Source organism: Falco cherrug, chromosome 10 (genome assembly GCF_023634085.1).
Source record: "Falco cherrug isolate bFalChe1 chromosome 10, bFalChe1.pri, whole genome shotgun sequence".
Classification (NCBI taxonomy): Eukaryota; Metazoa; Chordata; class Aves; order Falconiformes; family Falconidae; genus Falco; species Falco cherrug.
This window is the reverse complement of record NC_073706.1, coordinates 12,030,131-12,058,032: the sequence shown is the minus strand read 5'-3', so window position 1 is coordinate 12,058,032 and position 27,902 is coordinate 12,030,131. Positions and strand designations below refer to the sequence as shown.

At 33.5% G+C, this 27,902-nt stretch overlaps 1 protein-coding gene across 1 annotated transcript in view; it reads left to right on the top strand.

Annotated features, from left to right (window-relative positions):
• Positions 1-409: 409 nt before the first annotated feature.
• Positions 410-27,902, top strand: part of SYCP2 (synaptonemal complex protein 2) — a 32,016-nt gene continuing 4,523 nt past the window's right edge. The window contains exons 1-42 of the mRNA XM_027813534.2: positions 410-548; positions 1,239-1,379; positions 1,622-1,750; positions 2,683-2,787; positions 3,376-3,400; positions 3,761-3,846; positions 4,514-4,602; positions 5,163-5,197; positions 5,823-5,965; positions 6,044-6,096; positions 7,091-7,136; positions 7,375-7,470; positions 7,947-8,007; positions 8,579-8,727; positions 9,625-9,699; positions 10,170-10,313; positions 11,387-11,486; positions 12,692-12,807; positions 13,806-13,878; positions 13,977-14,034; positions 14,783-14,919; positions 15,297-15,391; positions 15,905-16,023; positions 16,808-16,838; positions 17,440-17,504; positions 17,612-17,669; positions 18,347-18,402; positions 18,931-18,979; positions 19,101-19,275; positions 19,664-19,731; positions 21,361-21,537; positions 22,333-22,522; positions 22,834-23,084; positions 23,211-23,381; positions 23,764-23,854; positions 24,447-24,608; positions 24,928-25,055; positions 25,694-25,788; positions 25,870-25,969; positions 26,710-26,768; positions 27,096-27,174; positions 27,611-27,667. Coding sequence (XP_027669335.1) covers positions 525-548; positions 1,239-1,379; positions 1,622-1,750; positions 2,683-2,787; positions 3,376-3,400; positions 3,761-3,846; positions 4,514-4,602; positions 5,163-5,197; positions 5,823-5,965; positions 6,044-6,096; positions 7,091-7,136; positions 7,375-7,470; positions 7,947-8,007; positions 8,579-8,727; positions 9,625-9,699; positions 10,170-10,313; positions 11,387-11,486; positions 12,692-12,807; positions 13,806-13,878; positions 13,977-14,034; positions 14,783-14,919; positions 15,297-15,391; positions 15,905-16,023; positions 16,808-16,838; positions 17,440-17,504; positions 17,612-17,669; positions 18,347-18,402; positions 18,931-18,979; positions 19,101-19,275; positions 19,664-19,731; positions 21,361-21,537; positions 22,333-22,522; positions 22,834-23,084; positions 23,211-23,381; positions 23,764-23,854; positions 24,447-24,608; positions 24,928-25,055; positions 25,694-25,788; positions 25,870-25,969; positions 26,710-26,768; positions 27,096-27,174; positions 27,611-27,667 — 4,161 coding nt within the window. The 5' untranslated portion in view covers positions 410-524. The remainder of the gene's footprint in view (positions 549-1,238; positions 1,380-1,621; positions 1,751-2,682; positions 2,788-3,375; positions 3,401-3,760; positions 3,847-4,513; positions 4,603-5,162; positions 5,198-5,822; positions 5,966-6,043; positions 6,097-7,090; positions 7,137-7,374; positions 7,471-7,946; positions 8,008-8,578; positions 8,728-9,624; positions 9,700-10,169; positions 10,314-11,386; positions 11,487-12,691; positions 12,808-13,805; positions 13,879-13,976; positions 14,035-14,782; positions 14,920-15,296; positions 15,392-15,904; positions 16,024-16,807; positions 16,839-17,439; positions 17,505-17,611; positions 17,670-18,346; positions 18,403-18,930; positions 18,980-19,100; positions 19,276-19,663; positions 19,732-21,360; positions 21,538-22,332; positions 22,523-22,833; positions 23,085-23,210; positions 23,382-23,763; positions 23,855-24,446; positions 24,609-24,927; positions 25,056-25,693; positions 25,789-25,869; positions 25,970-26,709; positions 26,769-27,095; positions 27,175-27,610; positions 27,668-27,902) is intronic.

The following is a 27,902-nucleotide window of genomic DNA, read 5'->3' as shown; positions in this document are numbered from 1 at the left end:
TAAGAAAATGTTTTCAGAAAACTATAATTTTTACATCTTCCTTTTTGGTGATAGTCATGTCAGAGCACACCGCTATGTATAATTAGGATAGCTTTTTTCCCTGCATGCGTTCATCACATTTTTCTTAAATGATTTAATTTATTATTTTATAATGAGGCCCTTCTGGAGTTCTGCTGTTGACTTACCTATTCTGAATAAATTAGTGAAGGTTTTTTTGTTGTTTTTTTCCTTGTGGAGAAATACAGACTGTCCGCTGCAGGACCCTCTGTTCCTCCATTGCCAAAGTTGATCCTTCCTTCCCCTCTCATTTTAAGCAATTGCTTATCCACGCAAGGGGTTTCATTATATCCCCAGTTAGTTTAATTTCCTAAACAGTATTTAGCCGAGTGACAAATTCTGGGATTTGTAATGTATTTTGACTGATCGCTGGTGTTCGTGAAACTGATTTGAGTCTAAGTCAGTGAATTGTGTTTTGGTGATGTGATGGTTGTTCCCTTATGCAGCTGTGTAGATGAACTGCAAAAATGGCAGCCAGGAGTGAGATGCAGGTATGTGTTTATGGACCGGAATAGTTGAGTACTGATTGTTTTAATTACTAGCTTAAAGCGCTGCTTCTGGTATTTAATTACAAGTAAAATTCGCAGTGTGGAAAAGAATGTTGTAGGAAGAAATTTTCCTTTGATGTAGGTTAGTGCTAAGTAGCTGGGTAGGAAGCAAGAGGAATTGGAAATAGTTACTGATTAAAATCATGCATTTGACATACATGAATCAGTTGGAATGACGCTTGAGCTCAAAATGCTGAAGTCTGTTTATAACTGGTCTAGAAAGAATAGAGGGGCAAAATAGTCGAGGAAGGCAGTAGTGCTCAAATATATTAACATCTTTTAAAATCAGTAATAGATAACTTAGAAATGCAAAGTATTATATGTAGTAAGGATGGGATATTAACACAGGGAGAACTTATATAAGCATTTGTTTGTAGCATGAGGAAAGAAAGAACATTCAGTTAAGGAAAACTGGCACATAATTAAAAACTCGGTTCATAAGTATTTGCATGATTAGTGTATTAGATATGATGTTCCATGCTTTAGGTTTTACATTTATCAATTCTGTGATTCAGAATATTTTCTTAGAATGCAACAGGTGATTGCATAAAACCTATGCTAAATCTTGCTAAATTAGTATTGGTGTTAAACATACAGTAATACAGTTGCTCTGTTTTCTTTTATCGTTGACAGTTTGAAAAGTTAATTGATGAAGTTACAAGAAAAAAAGATTTCCGATTATTAGAACAGTTTGTGGCAGCAGAAGACTGTGAAAATGCCTCTCACAAATGCAGCAACCAGTTTGTCAACAAATTAGACAAGCTTCTCTGTTGGGTAATATAATTATTACATTAGCGTAATCTATATGGTCATTTTAATAGTCTGAAAAAATGTTTTTCATTTGGCTTGGTTTATACCAGCAGTTGATTTGAAAAACTGAAATAAAATTAAAGAACAAAAATTCTACTTCAGGCTACAATTAAGGTGGCTTTTGAAAACAAAAAGGCATCTGGTTAATTAAATACAGGTTCCTCTAGAACTGTATACTAAAGTCAGTGTTGTAATTTCAATTTCAGGAACTTGACAAACAAGAAGTCAAAACTATTTCCACTTTACTAAATTCTGTTCAGAAATGTTGGAACAAAATCAGCATAGCAGGAGAAGATGGGGTCCCAGCAATGATAAAACATGGCTTTATTGGAAGGATAAGTAAAACTATATAAAGCATACGTGAACTTCTTAAAAATATATATATAATTTAATAGAGCATGCGTAAGTAATGGCTGACTGCTGAACAGCTTAGTATTTGATTTGGCCCTTGACTGTTTCTGAATTAAGAATTTCCCATAACTTTGCAACAAACGTTATTCAGATTTAAATGTTCCTTGACAAGTGACTCCTTATAAAGTGATGCTGCTCTAAGTGAAGGTATTGCAAATTATGCAATATATAATTAATTTAGAAATGCTTACAACAAGGTGATATCTTTATATGAACTTGCTATACTGCTTTTGATTGAGGAGTTGGAATTTCCTGGTGCAATTTATTAATTATTTTGTTAATACTTGCAACGGCAATAATGTACCTTTTCTTTCAACAGGTTGTAGTGCTACTCAGATTATTTGGTGTTATTTCGATCTGTACATTGAGTACATTAAATCAGTTGTAACTCAACATAATAAATATACCGAAAAATAGATACCACTTCTTACTACTTTCACCAGAGACTTTACTGAAGAAAATTAATGGCAATATCAGATGTGTTACTCGATCGCCTTCTCAACTGCTTTACTAAAAAAACCCCCTGGTGTTAACTTCATGCTTATATTCACATCTGCAAACATACTTTTCCATTCAGCCATTATCCATTTTCAGCTCTTTTGTTTGTGATGGCAGGTGTAAAAGTAGTCCTCTAGTTTTTGTGTTAAAAAATCAGCTACAGAAATTACCTTAGTTTGAAATCACCTACATTTGTTTAGTGTGAGTGAAAAATTTCAGTCTGGCACTAAAGTATGTTCAGCAGACTGGTAATGTTGCTGTTGTTTCAATCATTGTATAGTTTGTATAATTTTACTTCAGTATAATATGTATTATTGTCCTTCTTCATGCTATTAAAATAGATTTATTTTCCCTTTACATGGTTAATTGGTTTGAAAAGGTAAAAAGAATTTTGATCCGTGGAGGAAATGAAAAGAATGAAATGCTTACAAATCTGGCTGAAGATTTCTTCAACATGTTGCTGGTAAAAATATTTTGATAATAAAATACATTGTGTGTATTATTAATAAATTACTAGTAAATTAATTACCAGTAGTTTATCAACAAAAGAATTTCAAATGTGTTTCTATTGTTTCCATTTAATATCCTTTGAAAGTTAATGTTACAATGATTTCTGATACAGATTGTAAGTCTTTTTGGATAAACAATTTGCCTGTATTCATACTCATTTTCTGTTCATGATCAGCATCATGAAATAAAGAAAACAACTTAAGTGTTCAGTGAACAAAAAAATTTAATCTTACTCTAATTTTGATTACATAAATTATTGGTATGCTAATCCCAGGACCTCAAATTTATAAAATCTGTGAGGTTTTTCAGTGCATAAAAAAAATTATCATTGGGGAAGTAATGTCCATAAATTTAACTGAAATACAATATTGGAAAATGACACTTGGTATTAGAAGAAGTCTCATGTTCTTCATTAAGGATGAGATAATTTTATAATCTTAAATGCTTTTTGATTACTTGCTTTAGGTACGCTACCTGATTTTCATGCTGTAATATTTACAGTATCAAAATGATTTGTTTTGGTTTTGTTTTTTTATTGTAGGCTATATGTGATAGCAGACCTGAAGGTGAGCTTTAAAAAAGTGTATGGTAGATATGATAGTTAACCTTAAAATGTCTCTTCAGAATACTTAATCAGTGTATTTTTAAAATAATCTCATGCCCAAGGGACTTACATAGTGGTGCACAGGAATAGTAACATCGTAAAGAGCCATATTTGCTATAAACTTTAAATAACTGTTTTGTCTTGCATTTAACCATTAAGCTTAAGATGTTTGGTTGGGTCTTTTTTAATATCAGTAATCTTGTATGGACAGGAAGACATACTATATTTTATTTCTAAATGAAAATGAATCTTTATCCAGATGCTGATGAGGGGGTACCCTAATACACTTTTCATAACTAATTGATTTCCTCCTATTCATTAGGTAAAATGCAAATACTAGAAAACTTTGTTGTGAGAACATGTACACTCATCACTGACGTAAGAATTAATATTTATGTTCAGCAGGAGGTAAACACTCTTCTTTCTAAGCAATAATTTTCTGGTTAGTGTTTTAACTGTACAGATGCTGCAAAAGGAAGACTATTGTGGTGCTCTAGTAGAGAAGAATATGCTCTATTACAACTGCTATAAATAGGATTAAGATTCTTGGTTGTAAATTCCTTAGATACTTGTAGGAAACCTGCATACCTTCTAGTATATTACAAATGTCTCCTATTTATTTTTGTAAACTCAGGTTGTCAGGTTTTCCCTTCCCCCCCCCCCCCCCCCAAGAAAGGGAAAGTTACGAAAAGTCTTCTATAAAGGCTGCATCCTCAAAGGAGAGGCTTTTTAATTCAAACTTAAGGTACACTTTAGCTCAGCAATCGACTACAGACAGCACTCCAGCTTTGAAAGTTTTGGGGATTTTTTGCTGTATTTAAGGCTGAAAAAATGAAGCATAGCCCTTTAACAGCTGATGTTCACATTAAAGCTTATGTAATTTATTGGAATTAATGTAGTTAGTATTAAGATAAATGGCATTTAAGGTAAGATAGAACTCATTTTCTTTTCTTGTTTTGCAATTATTTCTCTTCAGTGGTATGAAATACATTGCAAGGGCCCAAAATAAGAATAACTTAAACTTTATCAACTTATTTTATATTTAATCTCACTCCCCTTTTTCCACTCTTCTTAGGTAGTAAGAAAACTGAATTTAATGCTTGACAACACGCCTCGAGATGTCAGGAAAAAAATATTTGCTACAAAGGAAATGTTGCTTGTCATGTAAATAATCTTCAGTATAATTTTTATAGCATTATATCATTTGCATAGCTGGGAAGGCAGTTTTCACTAAGACATGCTGCATGCAGATTGGTCCCTGCTCAAATCACTTTTGCATTTGCTTTTGTGTTGCCAGTGGTAGTGGCTGTGGGCAGGTATTCACGTGGGTTATTCTCCATTACAAGCCTAAATTTACATCTTTCCTGATCTGGGTCTTCTCGTCCCAGTTGTTGTAAAATAAATTCTTATTTGTAAGTATGTATGTAAAGTACAGTGAATCAGTCACTGGAAGGACAAGTTATTCACACTGGGAAACCTTTTTACAGCATTTGAAAAAATAAATAGAATAAAAATTACGTGTATCAGGTGGTTCACTTCCCCAGTAGTACTTTCAGATGTATATCCTTAGCATAACAGACTTACCCCTTTGATGACTAATAGTTTAGTGGAAGCAGGGTTTTATCTCATACATTGAAAGCTTGTAATTAATAAACTTTACTTCTATGCTTTGTGTTGATGTCCTGTTTTGATGTAATGTTACATTTTGATGTAATGTTTGGCAGGAGTGACATGGGGAGCAGAATTTTGGATGCTGGAGGTGAGCAAAGGACGTAACAGACAATTTAGTAGTGAGCTTCTTAAAAAATTGCATGCAGACCCATTAAAGAAGCTGCAGAATGTTGTGATTAGAGTCCTCTGGAAAATAAAAATAGTGCATGAAAGCAATCTGCAAAATAGAATGTTTCAGATCTGTGTAGTGCATGGCTAACTGAAGTTTTCAGTCCTTTTCTTCTGTAGAATATAAGTTTTAAAATAAAAAAGATCATAAGGAAGTCAGTCTTTTGAGGATAGTGAAGTGCTAGCCATGTTTAGTAGTACTGTAACTTCTCTCAGGGATCACTTGGTATCCAACGGTTTCCCAGTTCTGACAGGTGAAAGTTGGAAAGTTCTTACCTCTTGCTTATACACCTAGTGTTGCTCTGATGTTCTTTGAAAGTTTGGTTGAAATTTCATTTTGAAACATAAGTTGTTTAGTCATTCTTATTCCCTTATCTATATATCCTTTTATCTATGGATCTTTTATGGGTTACATATTTGGATGTGATGTGATAACATAGTAGGAAATGTTCAGCAGTGCATATACCAGTTTCCTATGTAATATTTTTTTTCATATCATTAGTATCTTTAAAACTGCTGTTCCTGTAAAATGTGTTGTGCTGTAGACTATGACCTGCAAGTAGCCATTACAGAAGCTTTATGCAGAATGGTATCAGAGAAACAAAGACGAGAACTGGCATGCAAGTGGTTTCCCATGGAGTTTGTGTCCACTGCATTTAAAGGAATTAAAGATTCTGAGTTTGAAACAGTAAGTCTTTCGAAAAATATTTACAGGCAGGTAAACATTCATTTTACAAACCTTTAAGAAATTTTTGTGTTTTAATAGGATTGCAGAAAATTTCTTAACCAGGTGAATGGCATGCTTGGAGACAAAAGAAGGTAAAACTGAATTTTTTTTGAAAGCCAATATATTTTCTTTTTTGGATTTCTTGACCGTTCCTTGGGAGTTACCTTTGTATCATAAAGACTGGTTTGGGGAAACTCTGAATTAAAAGAATACAAGCAAATAAGATGAATATTGCTGTGTTAGGAAGTCAACAACCACATGAAGTTAAGATAGTTTAAAAATATTAAACAGTAAAGAAATTGAGTAATACCATCTTTTGGTACGTTGTCACTAATACTGTCTTCTCTATTAAGATGTTAATTTTTTGTAATTCCCATTATTTGGAAAAAACACAAACATGTTTCAGATTAGTAGATAATTGCTTGAAGAACTGGTCACTAAATAAAGGACATGCATTTGAAAAGATCTTTGAAAATATAAAGTGTTTGCTTCACTTCCTTTAATAAATGTTTGTAAGAAGCCAGTTTTTGTATTCTAGTCAGTTCCACTGGAAAATTTTGAGATGCTCAATAATTGAGTAAACATCATTAACAATAGCTAGTAATCGGTTAGCGTATATTCCTTTATTGATTTAGTGTATTTCCATTGAGATAATCGATGAGAACATCTGGTAGAGAAATGGGACATGAAAAAGAAAAGAAAATACGAGCTTTTTTCTTACGCATATGATCACATGCTCTGCATCTTACTTTTTATGTGTCATGACAGCGAAGAGATTGTATGTCTTTCTGTCAGGTGTATATTCAGCTTGAATACTGTTCTTAAAGTACCAGATAAGCTAGATATATGAATGTTGTGACAAGAGGTCTGAGACCGCTGCTTTCATTGTGAGGCTATATACTTTTTCATGGTGTCTCCTTTGGGAAAGAAATGCAGTCAAGTGACTGCTCTTTTGATTGCTCTGATCTCTTGGTCTCTAAAGCACACAAGATTTGTGCTGAAAATACAGTCCAGTCGCTGTGTTCAGATACGAACAATGTATTTACAGCATTTTAGGATACTTGACAAAATACCCTTTTCTTACAGGGTTTTTACATATCCGTGTTTATCAGCAGCTCTTGGTGAATATGAGGTAAGTTTCAGACTTAATCATATCCGCAGATTTTCATTAGTGCAGTTGAAGGATTTCTGCCTTCTAGTAAAGAAAGAATAAGCATCAAGTAAAAAAAAAATATCTCTTTTTTTTTTTTTTTCAGGTGTATACAGATCTGCATGTATTCAAAGTTTCTCAGACTAACACAAAGCCTGTTAGCTGGTATAAATCATTGTTCTCAGCTCTTACTCTTTTTATCTTAATGTTTTTGTTTTAGCTACAAATACCAATGGATGAAAATCTTGAAGAATTTTGGATTGATTTTAATGTTGGTAGCAGAAGTATATCGTTCTATGTGGCAGCAGATGATGCAGTAAGCTAATTTTTGTTTGCCATACTAGATTGTTCTGAGGCAGTAGATACACATACTTCCAAGTGTATCAAATTTGTTTCCCCCATCAAAGGTACACATGCAGTTACAGTGTGGAGGGGAAAAAACCTGGATTCGGTGTACATATTTAGATCAAACAATTTCAAAGTAGTGGCTTTCTAATACTGTTTGCAAACAGTTTTAACACATGCACCTGTGAACAAGAAGCCATTTACAAAATTTCAGTTACAGTTGAGTCCCATCTACAAAAATTGTTTAGTTTAATGTCTCTGGCAAAGCTCTTTGAAAATGTTCACTCTTACAAATGGAGCTTCTGTTCATTGTCACTCCTTGTATTGTAACAGAGGATTAAAAAAATTTAAAAATTGTCCTCACTGAATAACTTTTTGACCACTGCACTTCATTTAATTGTAATATAATGCTTTTCTATCTTTAAAAATATGCATTTTTCAAATAAGGATCATCAGTGGGAAACAGTTGTTATACCCGAAGAAGAGGTAGCCCTATACAGCCTTGAAGGTATTGGTGTTCAAAAATGTGACCTTTGTTACACACTAACTTGGATTTTCAAATTGATTAATAGTAAAGTACTGACTCAATTCTCAGCAAAGCAAAATTTCCACTTAAAATATTATAGGTACTGTTTTTATCTGGGCTAAAATTGCATTGCAGTGACATTTGCATTTTAGGCATGCAGGTATGATTTTATTAAAATAATTTTAAAATAATGTCTTGCATCACATTAGAGTTAATTTCAATGCAGAATAAGGCATAAGACAGTGACATTTAATAATGTTCCTTTTAAACTACTTAGAATAGTTTTGTATGTGTCTGTAATTTGTCTGCAGCAATGGTAAATAACCTTCAAAAGAAAATTCCACAGGGCAATATACAGAATAAGTATTTCTAAAAGATTGAATCTTGAATTGTTTCACTAATAAAATTCATTGTAGGATAGAGTGAATTAAATAAAATATATATCTTAATAGCTGAACTGAAGAATGCCAGCAAGTTTCATGTATTTGCAAATATTACATGAGATCTTGCTAAATTGTAGTGAAACTACTTTTCAAATTTTGTTTTTGTCCAGAAAAAGATTCAAAGAAATTATTAACAATAGATCTAAAAAGACCAATGAATGTGGGTAATCAAGAAGGAGATATATTTTTTTTATATTTTGATTATATCTTGGACATCAAAGATGTAACCAGAAAGATTTATGGATTTAGTAAGTGTAAGGTAAGATTTAAACAACTTTCCAAATGGTTTCCAATGGATTCAAAATAAATGTCTCATTGTCACATAAATATTGTTATAGATGTGATTATCAGTATCTGTTTATACCAAATGTTTCTGATTAACATGACTGCTACAGAACAGTATTTATCCCATAATTTATTAAGCTTCAGTAAAGATGCCAAATAAGGATGAGGGGGAACGGCCTTAGGTCGCATCAGGGGAGGTTTAGTTGGCTATTGGGGAAAATGCCTTCACTGCAAGGGTGGCCCAGCACTGAAACAGGCTGCCCAGGGAAGTGGTGGAGTCGCCATCCCTGGATGTATTTAAAAGATGAGTAGATGTGGCACACTGGGACATGGTTTAGTGGTGGGTGTGGCAGTGCTGGGTTAACGGTTGGACTCAATGATCTTAAAGCTCTTTTTCAACATAAATGATTTTGTGATTCTAAGATTTAGAATTAATTGCAACAAAACTAGCTGGAAAAGGATCATCATAGCTTAATGTCAAGTTTTGCATAGCATGTATAATTTTCCAGAAGCACAAGAACTGGATGCTTAGAAATACAGAAGTCTTTCAGAAATGCTTCATTAGCAATACCATTTTGCAGTATGCTTACCGCTCTTACGAATTTACTCATTTAGTAAAAAATTTTTAGCAAGCCATAGCTTATTCCTTCCAGCTTGTAACAAACTGCTTTGCCCTGAACTCTTGACAGACTGAGAAACTCATGAGGAAAAGAACTGCTGTGAGCTTGAAGAATTCATTTTCCCCTCTAACCTGTTTTCAGACACCTGAGATCTGACTCTAAATATTTTTTTCCATTTATTGTGTAGTAATAATAATAAAAAAATATTGAGAAAAGTGTGTATTTTACATAAATGGTTACTCACTTTGTAGGACTTTAGTAAGAAGCAGTCTGCATCAGTTGCCAAAACAACTGTACATGTCATTTTTGATGAAAGCGGATCACAGGTATTTTATTTCAGTATGCCAAGATGGTTGTTTTCTTGATTTATATATTTAGTCTGATTATTAGCTAATTTGTGATCATTCACCATAAAAATAAGGACTTCTAAAATGCCAGTCAGTAAAAATAACTCTAAAACCAGTTAAGTGATCTCTAGCAAGTATGTGTGTATATTGTATATTTGGGAGGACACCAATATTAATATCCAAATCTTAGAATACTTCAGACAGGTGCACACAAGGGAAATTCTTTGATGTGAATTGTGATTTGATAATCCATCCTAACTTATGAAAAATAAGTTAGGTCAGATGCTTTTCAAAGTAAAAGTGTATAAGCTCTGAAGTTTATCAAAATCGAGAGGGGAATGTGTTAGGGTAAAGAAGTTGCGCTCTGTGTGTTCGTATAAACACAAAATATAAAGCATAATAAAATCCAAATATTGTATAAAAATTAAAAAAATCCAAATATTACATAGGTTCTGGTCCCAGAAAGTCAGTTGTTGCCACATTTAGAAGAAGAGGAGCAACTCAGTAAGTACAAAATCCAGCAACTTCCTGGAACTTTGAGGACTCCGAAGAAAAATCACATTCAAGAAAAATGCAGAGGTCGTTCCTCCGAGGTAAGTAGGATTATCAAAACAGTAAAATACCAGTCAATTTCAATATTTATCATATTTTATATTATAAAACTTCTGTTATTTTACGGTTGGGATATAATTAACACAGGATTTGTTTTATCACTTGACACTGAGCTGTATAAATGCCTTTGCAAAAAAAATATATCTCATTATTATGTATTTTGAAATTATAACAATGTGACACAAATAAAAATAATTTGTTAATGTTCTTTAGACCATCATGCTCTGAGAATTCTCTTTAAAGAGAAATATTTTCAAGACACGCATATATCTCTTAGGATATGCAAAAGTCTAGTGTAGCCTCTGGAGACTTGTTAATGATCAGCAATAGTTATAGCTGTAATTAGAGGCAAGTCATACAGGCTTGGCATTCACAAATACTGATGATTACAAAAAGCATGTGGTTTTCAAGGTGAATCCTGTATTCTGGATTATTCAAATCACAATTTCATGGGACCGCTGCTATGCATAACTGATTCTGTGGTTTAAACTGACAGGAGCCCAGTTCTTTAAGCCTGGTGTTCCTTTTGCCCCACAATCACTCTGAGATTATAAGTGTATTATGGTTCTGCTAGGGCTAACTGCAGAGATGCTAGGGATGGGGGAAAACATGAAGCAGTGTTGCCATGTCTTCATTGTGCAACAGACACACAGTGCATGTCTTGCTGGCAGTAGTCTAGTAAACCTGTCCCTGAGGTTCTGCTGGTTTATGGCTTATGTGATAGCTTTGCAGAAATTCCTGGGAATCATCTTGGTTACTTGATTGTTAACAAGGGACAGGATTTGTCCATGCTTTATTGAATTAATTTAGAAAACAACAATCACTGATCTCAGTTCAAACTAAATTATATAAAGTATTGTATAATTCAGGTGTTTGGTGAACTTTCTCTAAAAAGGGAGCTGCATAAAAATCATATGCCATTGATGTGTGCAGCAACGGTAACTGACATACCATCAGTAGAATGTATCAAAAGACTTGAAAGTAGATTTTCTAAAATCTTGTGTTGTCATCCTTAAGTCTGTGTATTGTGGTCAAGTTTTTTCTGTTCTTCAAGAGAACTACATCTTGTAAAAGGAAAGTGTCTGAAGCATCTGTGTTTATTCCTGGAACTACAAGATTTTCCACAAGGAGTCCACTGGTATTTGCTAGCATGTGTAAGTTTGCCAGTACTTTCAGGTTAAAAATATGCTATAAATCATCTTTGAAATACAAGCATGAACTGTGATCCTTTGCAGAGCTGGGAATGAAAAGTAGACCTTACAAAATATCTATAGCAGGTGCTTTAAACTTGAAATTTTTAAGCCAGGCCACTTGCTACTGGTCTATAGACAGGATGCAGTGTAGTAGCTGCACATGCCTTCCAAACAGCTGAAGGCCACCTGTTGTTTTTACTGCTGCTGTCAATCAGCTGTTTGTTCTGGAGCAAGCTCAGAAGTCGTCTAGAAGACCGAAAACACAGGTGTTTTTTCACTGCTTACCTCATACACTCTTGGTTTAAAGAATTCTTAGCAGTTGGTGCTTTAATAGAAGTTGCAGTGGAAAATCAGCTTTCTCCTATGTGTCTGTCACTTGCATTTTACTCTTACCTTGAAACTGCATGTGTTTCTTCAAGGGGCAGTTGATTATATGGCTAGTGAGCGAGGTGGGATCCACTGCAAGGTTGAGTCACAGGTCCAGGGCTATTGATGTTTATGTCAAAAAGTGCTCTTACAGCAAAAAGAACAAGGAAGAGACTTTATCACAAATGGGAGATATCACTTTCCTACTAATAGTCTTACTGTAACAGATATTTAATACTTTTGACAAGGGAGAGATCATAAGACAAAGACCAGTAGAGGCTGGAAAGGCAACTAGTGGCAGAACATGACTAACAATATTCTCGCTTTAGCTGTCTCAAGTGCACCAGTATCCTTAGTTATGTATATGCATATATCACATGTAAATTAAGAGTAACAGAGGCTAGAAAAGCATGCATTTTCAGATTACGATGGAAAAAGACAAGAACCTCTGCAAATTCTTTTATTTGGAAATTAACCACACAGTCTATTCCAGCAAAAATACATTAGAGTAAAATCTTCAAATACATGACCATTTTATACCAGAGTCCAGCTATAAAAAGCATCACTTGCCTCCAGATATCCACAGTCTGTGGGCTTATTAACCTCCATGTAACTTAATTGAAATCAATAGAATTATATAAGGTACGTGAGGAGTTGATACAAATACTAGCCAACTTTTTTTAAAGTTCATAGAATAGGTGTGATCATGGGTAGAACTCTTCATATTAATGTCAGAGAAAGCACAGTAATTGTGATAGAAGAAATGGTAGAATTTTAGCATGTTTCTGGTTTGTTTTCAGCCACTCCTTGTAAAGGACGATTTAAATTACCTTTGGAAATGATGAGCTCTGCTGGAAGGTCTAATAATGCAATGAATGAGACCAGAACAAAGAGTTTCTATCAAGAACCTACTGGAGTATGCATGTCATCTGTAGCTAAGTCTCTTACTTAGTTTAACATTAATTTCCATTTTAATTTGTTCCTACTTCATATTTTAAAGAGCTAGAGTTTGGCAGTCAGCAACTCACTTTTAGAAAATAGTGTGTTTTACTTTATTACATAGTGTTTTCTTGTCCTCTGGATTTCAGGTTTAATACATGTAAAGTCAGACTGAACTCTTCCAAAATCAGCTAAATTTGCATTCACTCATCAGTTCTGACCCCAGAGTTAATTTGCTTTTACTAGATACTGCAATTCTTCCTTTGTGTATAATGAGAACAGAGTATGCACAGAATCTTAAATTAATTACACAGTCTTGAAATACTCTTAAAAAAATGTAATACATTCAGCTATATTGTGAAATGTTAACGTCTTCAGGTTATAGTATTTATAGCATTGGTTTTACGTATTTTTGATTAGACATTCACTAAAGTCAAATGAAACTACATAGATGTCACTGAACTGCAGTTTGAGTATATGTGGTTTTGCTTCTGTTCCAGTTGTACAAAGACTTCATAGTAACATTTTTATTTTATTTCTGGCTCTAAATGGCTTTCTGGGTCAGATTCCAGCCATACCCTGGCCTATGGGATTCTGAAGCATTTTTTTATATAGCCACATTTTCCAAAAAGGCTTCAACATCTAGAATGTATAGTTTAGAATATTTCAAGTGTTACTTTATAGGAGAATTTTACTTCTTTTGCTTTTACAGATTATAATTGTCAGTGTTACTTATTGTGCATTTTAGAGTGGGCAAAGACATACACTAGACAATGAATTTTGTGAAACAGAACAGAAGAACAGAAATTCAAATATCAGAGATGAGGCAAAACTACCTGAAAAGGTATTGAAATTAGCACTTCTATGAAATAGAAAAATAATCTCATATTTTATTAGGGAAGATACAGGTTTATGAGGTTATACTGTTTATAGTCCTACATAAATATTTTTCTTTTGGGTGTTATCCCGTTGTAGCAAAGGTGTGCTGAAGAAGTTTTAGAAATTATGCAAGAGGCAGAAATTGCAGCCACACAAAAGCAAACTTTAGGCAAGTAATTTTACAAGTGGTGACAGTCCTTACTTTTAAAGTTTTTTTGTCCATTTCTTTTGTAATAATAATTGATATCAAATTAATGTCTCATTTAGATGAAGCGTCAGAGATTGTTCCTGATTCTCAGCCAGCAGGGAGAAGCAGCAAACCTCTGTAAGTATTGGAAGAGAATACTAAGTCACTGTTGTCACTTATATAAAAGGATTATTTTCAAATATTCCCAGAATTTTAATTTTGTTTCACAGTTTCAGAAAATACCAGAGTTTAATTATCTCGCCCTCTGTGAGGGTTGCACTGAGAACTGTTGGCTGTGTAAGTCAGGCCACTTTTATTATGTTGTTTTGGGGGGGGGTTTATTCTGAAATTCATGGCACCAAACCAGTACTCTTACACGTATTTGCTAAGACTGCTTCATGATCAGTACTATTCTGTTGGTATAATCAGAGACTTTAAATTAGTGAATTTGTCTGTGAAAATAGTACCCGTTGACAAGATCAGACTAGGAGTTAAAGTAAGCTTTAATAGTAACAAGGAGAGCAGTTTGTACAGATGACATCAGAAGGTAAAATACAAATGAGATAGGGGTTTACATAAGTGAACGGCACCATAAAAAGTAGTAGGTTTGACACAGCACATAGTTACCTAGGTTCAAGCTTTAATGATGGTCATAGGATGCTGTTGCCTTTTTGAAGTTGACCTAAAAATATATGTTGATTCTGAAGGTCTGTCATTTTACGATGTGTTGGTTTGCTGCAGAATGGTAGCAGGCTTAGGTACCAATGTAAAATGCATTAATATCTACAAGATAACACTACTTTCCAATTTTGTGATGCATGTTTATTATAATTAATACTCACTTTCTGCAATTCACTCATAATAAGATGGTATTAACTTTTGTTAGGCTGTCTGGTCTTTTGGAGAGTTCCTTTGATAAAACCAAAACATGGAAAAAAAGAGCATGCTCTGTTCCTGAGAAGAATGTAACAATTGGTGACAAGCAAAAGCTAAATTCATCATTGGCACGTGCATCCCATCCAGGTTATGTTCATACTTTTAACTGCTAGTGTTAAAAAAATTTCAGATTGATTAACTGCTAGTGTTAAAAATTTTTCAGACTAATTTTTTACCTACAGCTGTGCTTTTTTTTTTTTCTCCCCTGTATTAGTTTCTATTGTTAGTGAAATAGCTGTGGAAAAAACCACATTTATTCCAGTTTTTGAAGTATCTTTCCCAATAAACAAAGAAATTAAAAAAGAGAAGAAAACCAGGAAAATGTAATTGATACCATGAAGGAAGAAAACTGCAAAGTACTTAGTGGACAGTCAGTGTTAATCATTTGGAACAGAAACTGTTGAGTACAGAAAGGAAGAATATTTGAGCTATTACTGAAACAGCATTTAAAACATTTCTTTCAGCTAGAGTGTCGGAAACATCTTTGACTTACGATTTTACAAAAGAGGAACCTGATGCTCTCTTTAAGGAGGCTGCACATCCAAAACAATCAAAGATGGTGAGAGTTTCTTACCTTCATTTCTTTGACTTGCAATTAAGAGAATTTTTGAATTTTCGGTATTTCAGAATTTGTATTTTACTTTCATTTAGTCACAGACTTACTTTTAATGACTTTTCACTAATACAAAGTGAATTAAGTGTTAGCTTCACTGTTTACTTTTTCAGTGTGACTGATAAAGATGATTTTACTCTGAATTCCTTTCTAAGAATCATATTTAAAAAGAAATAATTCTTCAATAAGCACCAGCTTCTGCTTCTCATACACTTCTTCATTCACTTTTGAATGTTACAGTACACAACCACAGCATTTAAAAAAAAATGTGCTAAACTGATGTTTCGTTGCTTGCTATTTGAACAATGCAAAGGAAAATGGTTTTCAAAGGAATGTGATTAAGTACATCTAGAAGACATTTCATGAAGTTTAGGTGATTGTTGGGAACCTGTAGTTCTGTTTGCAGCTTTGCCCTTCTGTTAAATGGGCTCGAAGTTGAGTCTTAAACTATTTTTATAGAAAGCAAAGTCTGAAGAAATGACAGATGCAGCAAAATCACTGATCAGTAAAATCAGTGACAGATACAAAGGAAAGACTGATGAGAAAAGCAAAGCAGGAGACTCTTTGGGTATTAACAGGTATGATGTGAATATTTACTTTTGTGTTTATTCTTTTTGTGTATGTGTCTGTGATCTACTCCATCTAGTTATTTCACATCCTGCTTCCATCTGAATCATTTGTTTGCTTCTGATAAACCCTATTGTACAAAAAGCAGAAGACTAGTATTTGAAAAGTTCCAGTAGTTCAACTATAAAAGCTGTTAGAAACTTTATTCGGTGGTCTTCTGCTTATTCACTCACTCACAACAAGTTCTGTGGAGAGAAATTAACTGGGATAGTTCATGGGCACTGCACATGTTGGGCGTCTCCATTATATCATCATAGCTTGGAGGTCAAACTTGGATTCAGATATTAATTTTCTGATTATTTAAAGTTCCTAGTTCTGTTTTTCTGAAAGAGTTGACGGTTAGAGAGTTTAAATTTAACAAATTCTTACATGAGAAATCTTGTCTTACTTTGCTGGACCTGATGGTTGGAGATAGACTTTACATATAATTCCATGCTCTCCCTGAGGGATTGTAACTGGATGACAAAGGACTGGAATAGTTGGGCTATGTCACCTATTAAACCTTTTGGACAGGGACTTGGAAGACATGGAGCAACTGCAGTATAGCAGTGTGATATGGAATGAATTCTTCTAGAGCACAAAAGTGAAAGGGGCTGATCTCTTTTAATCCACTTGGGTTTGTCTTTAAATACCTGAATAAATTTGTTGTGGTTTATAAGGCTTTTATTTACATAAGCAGTATTCTAATGCATATATTGTCATTAGCATTTAACAAAACATATCTTTATTTTTTAGGCCACATTTAAATAAATCCTCTGTCTCTAAGGTAACATTATTGCTTTTGTTGGAATTTTTTTTCATATTGGATATATGCACTTATATGGTGGCAGCTAGTAGATGTAAAGCAAAAATCCACAAATACTGCTGAACATTAAATATCTGTAGATGTTAATGTTAATTATGCATTGATTATATATACTTAAAATACTTTTAATGTATTTACTTATGTGGATATTTTTACAGACAACCATCAGCCAGTGGAACCCAAATTAATTTCTGTTTTCATATTGTATAAATCAGATCTGTTCCCTTTGAACATGGCAATGTTAAATATTTAGAATAAAAATATTACCATAATGAGATTATAGAATCCTTAAATGGGACACAGAAATTAGTCTTAATGTTTGGAGGGAAAAAAATGCTGAAGGTTTTATTGATATCCTTAAAGGATAAATTCCAAAATATTTAGTTTCTGCCAGCTCTTGTCCCCTTTTGCTGTATTGTACTGTTGCTGATCATGTGGAAATCTGAGCAGCTGCTAGGTTTTTTAACATGTTCACAATGAAGAACTTGCGTTTTGAGATGACAGTGTGTATGAATGCATAGTCCAAATTTGACATGTGAGTTAAATTTTTATTTATGTATAGGGAGAAGTTCGGGATAGAAGCCTGAAAAGTACTACTTTTCTTAATGTAACTGCTGGTCATATTGTGTAAGTAGTCATAACATTTTCAAACAAAATTTCTAATTACCCCTACCTAACTTTGTGAGATGTTTGTTAATTCAGTCACAAAATTGACCTCAATGTCTGTTTGACAGGGATGATGTCTACAACTTTAACATCAGTGTGTTTGATGAGCCTACAATAAAGCTTGGAGTAAGAATATAACTGAAACTGATATGTTACGAACAGAATATAAAGGAGCTCAGTCAACTTAAATTATATCTACTGAAAGTATAGTTAACATCTAAAAATTCAAATTATGTTACTGAACTTGCCATGTAAATACCTCCATCACTTTCAAATGTATCATACATGCTGTTCTACAGTTCTGGCCGCTTAAAGCTATTACAGTGTTTTCCTGAAGTAAGAATGAAACAGTTGTTAGGAGTATCGCTATTTTTTTAATTTTAATTTTTAAATTATCTTACTATTCTGAAAGCATTATTGCCATCCTTCCAATCCCTATCGTAAAGATATCTTTGCCCAGATGTTTAAGTATAATATCTAGCTAAGGTAAAAGCAAAAGACAACAAAAGATCGTTTTGCTTCTTATGGCTTAGCAGAGCCTGCTGAATTGGTGAAGGTATTGAATGGAAACTCATTTATTAGTTTGAGGTACTGAAAGCTTCGGTCAGTTCTGGTTGGTTTTAGCTATAATCTCTGTTCTTAAATAATGTCTAAGATAGAAATTAATTGTCATAAGTTAATTGATGAGTATAAAAACTGAGCAAAAAAGCCCCCTAGCTGTTACTGTCTGTTGGCCTGTTTAATTTTGTTCAAATGTATAACAAACGAAAACCTTCATTTGTTTTATTTATTTACATTTTTAGATCCAAGAATTGCACGTTACTGAACTGAGTGTTCGTACAGATCCGAACAAAAAGGGGTAGGGATGTTACATTTTGTTCCAGTCTACTGATTATCAAGAATAGTACTGTCTGCATTCTCCTGCCCAGCATTCCATTATTAAAATCTAGGGAATGTATGCATGATAATACCTTGACTGAGTTGTTTTTTTCAAGCAATAAACATAGCTGCTGTGGTCTCCTAGGCTGTATCATGACTTTCCTTTGGGAAGCTGATAAAAAGAATGTGTTTCAGGAAGAAAACAGCTTTAGTTCTCTTCATGGAATATTATGGGGATATAAACTCCTGAATAGAGTGGGGTAGTTTTTTTTTAATGTTCAGCCTGCAAAGGGATGTATTGTTACTGTGTGTTCTTACCGATCACTAGCAAATAAACACGAGCCTTTAAGGTTTAAGGTGAACAGGTATTTCCAAAATGGGTGTGAAAACAAAAGTAGGTAAGTTTGTTTGAATCCTCAGTTCACATACCACATGAATAGTAGAAAGATTTAAAACAAGTTATTTTTAAATGTGTCATTTAAAGGTGTTTTTTCTTCTTTTAATTAAGGAGTGCAAATGACAGTAAAACTAGCACTGAAGTGACAGGAAGAAAAAAAGTAAGGTTCAGATTTTTGTGGATCAATATACTTTGTCTTCGTGCTTTAAATATCAATACTGTAAGTAACAGGTATATTAAAAGTAAATCAGTAACTTAAGAACTTTTTGGGTTTTTTGTAGACTAGAAACAATCGAAACAAGAAGCATCTCTTTAGTGATGCAGATACAGAATATGGAGGTGATGAGAGCAAGACAGACATTAGTTGGCTACAGGAAGCAAATAAAAAATCTAAAGCCCGGTTAATTGATTACAGTAGAAATAAAAACTTAAAGAAACCAATAAGGACAGGCAAAAGTAAGAATGTTTTTTTTGTACTTAAGAATGTTGCAATAAGTTTGTCCATAGATACTAACTGCACAGCATATAATGTGTTGTGTTGCAGATAAAATCTGGTTTCATTGTCTTATTTCCAAGCATAAAGAATTTTCAGATTAGCTCTAATAATTTATAAAGGTTAACTTTGAAAAAGTATGTATTTTAACGTGTAAAATTATTGGAGGATGAGACAGGCAGGACTTGATTATAAAAGCCTTTGGCATTACAAAATAATGTGCTGAAAGCTGTTTACTGAATCTTTAAATTTGTGGGCATAAAAGTGGTTCTGTGATTTTTCCAGCTAAAAGTCTAAATGTCAACCATTTGAATATTTTGCTGATTTTTCTAACTTTATGTATCGTAACAGCAGATAAATTATCTGAACCTGCTTGCCGTGTGGATAAATGTAAAGGCAAAAATGCAAATAAGGAAAAGGTAAATGTAAAGTTGTGACTAGACTGGTAATACAGTTTCTCTAGTGAGTTAAGATATTTTGAATATGTTTTAAAATAATTTTTCATAAATACATGCTGTTTCTCCATGCTTATTTCAAGATCATTTGTTAATACAGCTGCTTCTTTTCAGGTACTTTATTCTTCTTACGTAGTATTTAGCTAGTGTTTCAGGCATAATACTAGCTGTGAGTTAGAGTGATTATTATACATTTACACTTTTCTAGGTTTTATTACTTAATATTATTGATTATGCCTATTTACTGCTTAATAGCCATCTGCTCCATTGAATATGCCATTAGCTTTTCAGCAAGGGTTTTCATGTGCCTTGTGCTTAACTGAATTTTAATACCTTTGAGGTTATAATTTCTTTAAATGAATATGTGTAACATCATGTAACTGTGAAAACAAAAATGCAATAGATACTCAGAAAGAATAATCATTGCAAAATATTGTAAGCATGTTAGTTGGGAGTATAATAAGTTACAAGACATTATGAACATCAAGGGAAGGGGCTTGTAGATGTTTGTAAGTCACAGTTTAAAAAACAAAACCAAACATAGGAACAAACAAAAAAAGCAAAACGTCAAACAAAACCTAAAAGCTTCCCATGTCCCCTCTAGACTATATTTTTCTCTCTCAGACTATACAAAACTTGTTAATGTTGATAGCTTAAAGCTACATACATGCATTCAATGAAGTCATACATATGAAAATATGATCACCACATGTAGGTATTGATGGTGACGTCTAGTCCATGTAAATCAAAACTGAAGAGGGCTTCAGTTGCCCAACATTTTGTCTGTCTACTTACTAAAAAGTGTCCTTTTTCATTAGTGAAATTCCCCAGATCTGCCCAAACACATTCAAAATGCCTGCTTTGAGGCGGTGGGGGTCCAGTACTGCGTAGACTTAGATGGAGAGCATCTAAAGCCCAAGTCGCTAATAGACCTGGTCGTGGAGGTGAGGAAGCTAGCACAGTGTACGTTTTGCATAGAGCACTTTTCAAGAGAGTAGGAGGCAGAAATTCTACTCTTGCCAGCCTCTCCTAGTCTGAGAGGTGCTGCACTTATATTTTACATCCCTTCTAATGTCAGATCCCTGGGGTACTTTCAGTGAGAACATGCTTTGCTCTATTTCTGAAAATTGACTGCTGTGTAGAGAGAGTGGCAGTAGTTATGATGTAGAAAGGGACAGATAGGAAGGAAGCCTAATTCTAGCCTAGTGGTTAAGGTAAGCGGTTCAGAGGTGATGATCAAGGATACTGGTTCCTGCTCACTATGCAGGCTTTTGCTTTTGTTCATTTAAATGTGCACATATTTGGGGGAGCAAGCTTTGGAAATGCACTTTAGCTTTGCTGTAGTTCAAAAATGGCATTGAGTTTGCCTCTTCACTTTTTTTGACTCTTACTTTCCTGACTGCATTGTGTGAAAATTATCTTCCAAAAATGCTTATTAGACTGATGGTTGGACTCTGTGAGCCGGTAAAGTTAAACTTTTATTGGTTTTGAAAGAATGGATTTCAAGTAATTAAACGCAGTTACCTGCCATTTATTCTTACGTATTTATTGATCATTCTGATACAAACTGAAGATGTTTTTATTCCTCCAAAGATAAACAAACGTAAAGAACAGAATCTAAAAACTGATGAAACGATAGAAAAAAACACCAGGCAAAAACTACCTCGAAGAGCAGCATTAGCAAAAAATTACAAAGAGCCTTCCAGTTCAGAGCCAGGGAGTGAATGGGAATTTTCAGCACGCAGGTCTGAGGAGAAATCAAAAGTACAGGTATACAGTTGCACTTTATTCTTCTGCCCACTTCTGCCATATTTTTCAAAATAAACTCTGGTCTACTTTGTACTTAGTACTCCTGAATTTTAGGTGCCCAATATGAGCAAGTTGAAATTATTTTTACTTATTATTTCTAGTAGTGCCTTTTTTAATACTGAGTATTTAGCTGCTTAGAAAATCAGTCCTAAATAATCTTCTCAGTCATAATAGTATTTCAGTTTCTATTTATGAAACTTTTTCTGCTGCAAACAACTATTGTGTCCTTTATCTTAAAAACAGTATTTTGAAAGTGTCTATTAAATGGGAGGTTTTAGTGAGCCAAATTTTGTTCTTTTAGGTAATTGATTTTGATAATGCTATGTCTATTCTGTGTACAATAGAAGATGCTGACTTTGATAGAGGGTATGTCAATACATTTGCTGAATATCCAAATAGTATTTTTAGTAAATGAAGCAATAACACTGAGTGCTAAAACATTTTCCTTCTTTTAGCATAACATTTCAGTGTATATGAATAGGTCTATAAACTTCATTGATGAAATCCTGAAGCATTGGTAATTGCTTCCAAAAGTTAAGAAGTTCAGAAGAATAGAAATTTAGGTGCCGAATTAAACAAATTCAGTGTTTACTGGAACACCTGATACCCTTATGAATTTAATTACTTTTAATGATGTTCCATTTTGAACCTTCTGCTTGTTCAATGGTTCATAAAATTAATGTGCTTTTTCCCTGCATACATATACACTTCTGTATGTTTACAAATAATGGTCCTATAAACTTCGTATTTTAATAGAAGCATATGAATGAGGAAAACAAGGATGATAATCAGCAAAAGAAATTCCAGAATATTGTATCTATGGAGCCAAAGACAGTCGCTAACTATGAACATAAAACATTTATTAAATCAAAGAATTCTGCAGAGCAACAAAAGGAAATTGAAGTGCCTTCATTTGAGAGTCCTGCATCTCTTGAGATAATGAGATGTAGGTATTTTGACTTTGTTTATAGCAATACTGTAGCAAAAGTTGGAGGTTAAATGAGGGTTATCACAGTAGTACAATTTTACATTTATTTCATGCATTTAAAACAAGAGATACATCCCTAAGTGTTAGAATGAATCTGGTGACCACTAAAATAGTACAGTGTGTGCAAAAACTGCCAACACTTAAAGTAAAATTCCACATATCTGAGACTTGCAAATACTTATGTGTTGGAACTGTTAGCAATATGGGGCTTTCACTTACCTTTTTTGACTCTCGTTCCTCATGCTGACAGTTAAGTAACTGTTTTCTAGGTTCTGAAGGAATATCAGAAGGAGACATTACTCAGGAGCATACTTACAGTGAAGTATCACCTGATCTTCGGGAGTCAACACCAGAAAAAAGGGAAATGTTAAACTTTGAGAAAGGAGTCTCTCCCGATAACTTCTCTCCACAAAAAAATAATATTGAAAGTATATGTCTAAATCAGTCCCCTGAGGTGACTGTTAAAAAGTTAACATTTGGAAATAAAAGTTTATCACCAGTTTTAACTGAAGCATCTTTGGTAAGAACATTGAAGTTACTCTACATGTACTTCAACTAAAATTGTTCCATTCAACTGTCAACTGTTTTATGCTTTTGTATGTCTCCTTTCAATAATGATTTATTTTTTGTTGTTGTTAACGTGTAGCTTAGCTTAGCGACATACAAAACTGTCAGTGGAAAACATGCAAAGGGATCTGTATCTGAACCATGTGATAATAATGAAGATTCAAGTTTCAAGCATTGCTTTTCAGACCTACTTTCTATTAAAGGAAAACTACAAGCTATCACTAAACCTATCACCAAAAGTAAAGAAGAGGTATGTTACTAAATCCTTTGCTTTTCAGAAGAGAGCTGCAGCTTTTCATCTATTTTATCTACTTTACAGATGGTGAGAATTAAGGGAAATACATCTTCCTTAATGTTACACACTAGACAATGTTTACTTGTCTCCTGCTTGGAAAATCCTAGTAGTTAATTTTTAAATATTTGAGATAAATTAGGGAATTATCATATGGATACAAGGAAAGAATTGTATTCCAACAAGATCAGTTATAATTAATATCTTAAATAACAGGGAGTTACTATAGTTGTTTTCATGTACCTAGTTTAATGAAAAGCAACATAAATGTGGATTTCTGGTGAAGACTTCTGAAAGTGCTTTAATCTGGAAGCTCATAAATCAGTGACTTTTCTTTTAGGATTGTGTACCACCATCTCCATTATCCGTTTGCAGTAGAAGTAAAGCACAGACTTGGAGTGAAGAACCTGACGACCCCATACACGAGTCAGGTACAAAGATTTAATTTAAAGCAAAAGACTTTCTATGTGTCTCCATGAAGATTAAGAAAAATGTTTATTTGGCATAAAAATACAGCCCAAGTTTTTAAATCTTGTTTTCTTTTATATATTTTCAGTATTATTCCATTTTTACGCTCTCATCTTCTCTGCTGTTTTAATTATTCCAAAAAAACCCCCTGAAAATTTGGCTCCAAAATGCAGTTCCTGTAAAGAGCTAGGTGCACTTTTAAGAGAGTTAGAATACTGGTATTCTATGTATCAGTATATACTGATATTTACTGATACTAGAAAAAAGTAGGGATAGTGGTATTATCAGGAAAAGAGGGCTTAGGATGAGTCTCTTCATTGAATAAGTCTTGCATGTGTCCAAGTTTCGAGTTCCATTGAAATCTTGTTCATGTACATCAAGTTCTTTCTATCTACTGAACACGCCCTCCATAAATGTACTGCTTATTATTTTTTATGTAGTTCTTGAGTTCTATACTCCTAGAGTTTGGATCCAAAGGGTCAATAAACACTTTATCCTCCATGTCATTGCTCTAAGTAATCCTAAAATTAAGCATTGTTTTCATGTTTATTAAAGGATCGAGTATACAGACATTTCTGAAACGAAGGTACCACAGTGATACAGAAGGCAGTTCAGATGAAGCAGAAACAAGCAAAGAGGAGGAAAAGAAAGGACTCAGAGGAACAAAGTTACAGCCTAGAAAATTATCTAAATCAGGTGATACTGTTACAGAAGTTGGTTACAGAGTGAAAGTTGACTATAGTTCTGGAAAAGTTGAAAGTAACATAACAAATGAAAGATTTAACAAGAAAAGATAATATCCATAAAAAAGCATTTTACATGTTTAAAAAAAAAGAAATAAAAAGAAATGCTAAATATTTAGAGACTATATCCATTTAAAAAGTCAGACAATTGATACGAAAATAGAAACCGGTCTCAGCCATCTAATGGATGAAATTAATCTATATATAACAAAAGCTACTCTAGGCCCTGTTGCAACTTCAGATAGGATGCCTGTTCATACTGAATTGTGACATCTTTTTTTACTTCTCTTCAGTGTCTGAAAGCATATCGACTGTATCTGTAAATGATATGTCTGGTTTGGATGGGGAAATCTGGGAACCTGGTTCTTCAACTATCAGGATATGTCAGAAACTCCAGAAAGAATTTACCAAGAAAATTGAGGCAAGACATTTCATATACATTATCAGTTGTCTGTGTGGGTACGTGTGCCTATGAATGATGGCTTGTCTTATACCACAGAATTTGCTTAAAATGACATGAAAATAGCTGTGTGCATAGAACTTCAAGAAATGACAGAACTAATTTCCTTGTATGCCTTTTTCAATCCTGTTATATAGTTAACTCTCCAATTATTTTATTTCCCAGGTCTGTTGTATTTTTTATCCTGTCCGGTGTTTTAAAACAAATTTAGGTATATAAAGCAATGAGCATACAGCAGTTTGATTATTTTTTTTTTCAAATTATCAAACCCATGAATGAAATTTATTTGCAGAAAGGAAAACATGACCCTGAATAGCATTTTTTCATCTAAGGCGGCTGTTAAGCAACATCATTTGTTCAATGTGTACCTTTTCTATTTTAAGGAAATATATTTTTCTAATAATGTACTTCTAATTAAGTTAGGTAGAATTTTATCAAAAACATAAATCCATGTTAGTTTACATTTCATTAACAGAAGGCTTTTCCTGAAAGGATAGGGAGATGATAAAATATTTTTTGATTACAGTACTAAACATACTGCAGGTTTTTTTTTCCTAAAGTAAAAATAATCTGAATTTAATGTTAAAACATCCTTATAGAGTCGCTCACAGAAAATGGATCATTTTACTAAGCAATCACTACGAGCTGCCCATGAGCATTTGACAACAATGAGTTACCAGCTCCATGAATGCAGGTCTGTAACAGAAGTTTTATTTTAAAATGCCCTTAAAATGCAATTAATACCTTCTAAAAGTAACTCATTTTGTTTTGGTAGGATCAGGCAGCTGGACAAATTTCAGTTTACTCTCCTTGAGGAACTTGAGAATTTTGAAAAAGATTCTCAGTCCCTGAAAAACATGGAAAAAGAATTCTCGGTTTGTATTTTAATTGCTTGATCATAGAGAAAAGTGAAATCTTAGAATCCATAGATTACTCATATCACCTTTAACTTCAGATCATTAATTCTGATTTAAAAAGCCTTTATCATTTTGCTTAAAGTTGGGTCAAATTTCAAATAATCAATTTGAGGTGTTAAGATTGGCCAGTGCTGTACTGTTAAAATTTCTAGATCACCAATATATTTTTTCTTCATCAAATAAACTACTACTTTTAATGGACTATTTATCCCACTTCATGAGCCTTTTTTCAGCTGTCCTATATGTAGAAACAGCATGTAGGCATTGAACCTGATATGGTGTGTGTTCTATGACAAGCCAGTTGACGTTATGGCTCTGCTACTTGCTGTAATGTAAAAATCAATATAAAAATATTAACGTAAACATGAGACTATTTGGTTTTTTTCTTTTACTCTGGCTTAAATTATACAGAAATTATGATTAAAACTTTATGCCTAGTCTTTTTCAACATTTTGAAACTAGAAACAGGATTTTGGTGAAACTGGTTCTGTGAAAATAGAATTCCTGAAGTGCCTCATCCTGCCAGCTAGGCTTTTTTTTTTGTTCTCCCAAGCTTCTGTGGTGACTGTGAAACTCCTACCCATTCTGTGCTGAGCTTGTGATTGTAGGTTATTTTATTCATATTAGATATTTGTCAGGTTTAGTTCAGAAAATACTAGTTCCTACTAATTATCATCTATTAATATTTTTCTTTCCAGACTTTTTGGAAAAAACATACACATACTTTTAGTATGTACATGAAAAATGAGCAACAGAGGTTAGTAGACTTCATTATCCCAGGATGAGATTTTGTGTTTGGCTCATTAGAGGTGTAAGTTAGGTCAACTACTATTCTCTGTGCAGTGTCTTTCATGAAATAGAGATAATAGATGGGATGAGGAAATTAGATTAAAATGTTACGTTACAGGAAAAATGTAATTACTCTCCATGTAAATTTCTCAACATACCTTCCATCAGTAACAACGATGGTAATATTTATCCATGCTTTTACATACATCCCATTATTTGTGGTCTATTTGTATTCGTGATATGTGTGGGAAGTTCATACATACCAAAGCTTTTTGAACTGCTTTTATTTCTTCAGAGTTCAGATTCTTAAAACTTCATTTGAAAATAACATCTACCATACTGTTGACTATGAAGAACGTGTTTTTACTTCACAGGTATGGGGAACTTCTGTTTCTTTCTTGTTTTTAATCATTCTTCAGTTTTGCCAATAGGTATCAATATTGACTTTTTTCTAAGTAAAGTCTTTATCCTCAGCACTGTATTAATGGCACATAAATATTTCTGTAGTTCTTCATTGTCATAAAATGTCCTTTAATGTTACAATATTCAGTGTTTTAGGCCTAGATTTCACCCATTAGAAGTTGTGTGCAGTTATGTGGAAAACTGCTGCAAGATTTACTCTGTATTCTGTGGTGTTGTTTATTAGTGTTCATCATTGGAGAAGGAACAATTTTAAAACATGTCCCCTAGGCAGGTACATGTGTGTGCATCTGTATCTCTCAGTTATGAACCATTTAGGGATGTAATTGTCATATTGAAAATGGGTTACCGGTTGTGAGCAGAGAAGGCGCATTCAGTATCTTTTTGTAGATGCATCTGATGAAAGAAGATGTAAAAGGACTCCAAGAGAAACTTCTTAAAGAAATGGTAAATTAAATCACCTTGTCTTCATTTTTATTTATTAAGTATAGCTGTTTGAACACTATAAATTCCTAAAAATTGTAATTTTTAGTCCCCTATTAAAAACAAAAATTAGTCAGAATGCAGGTATCACTGGCATGTTATACTTTAAACCTTACCTGGGTAATAAAAGCAGCACATACATATAGACATACTGTTTTAGTTCTGAATCGTAGTATGTTGAATGTTGACATGGAAAAGA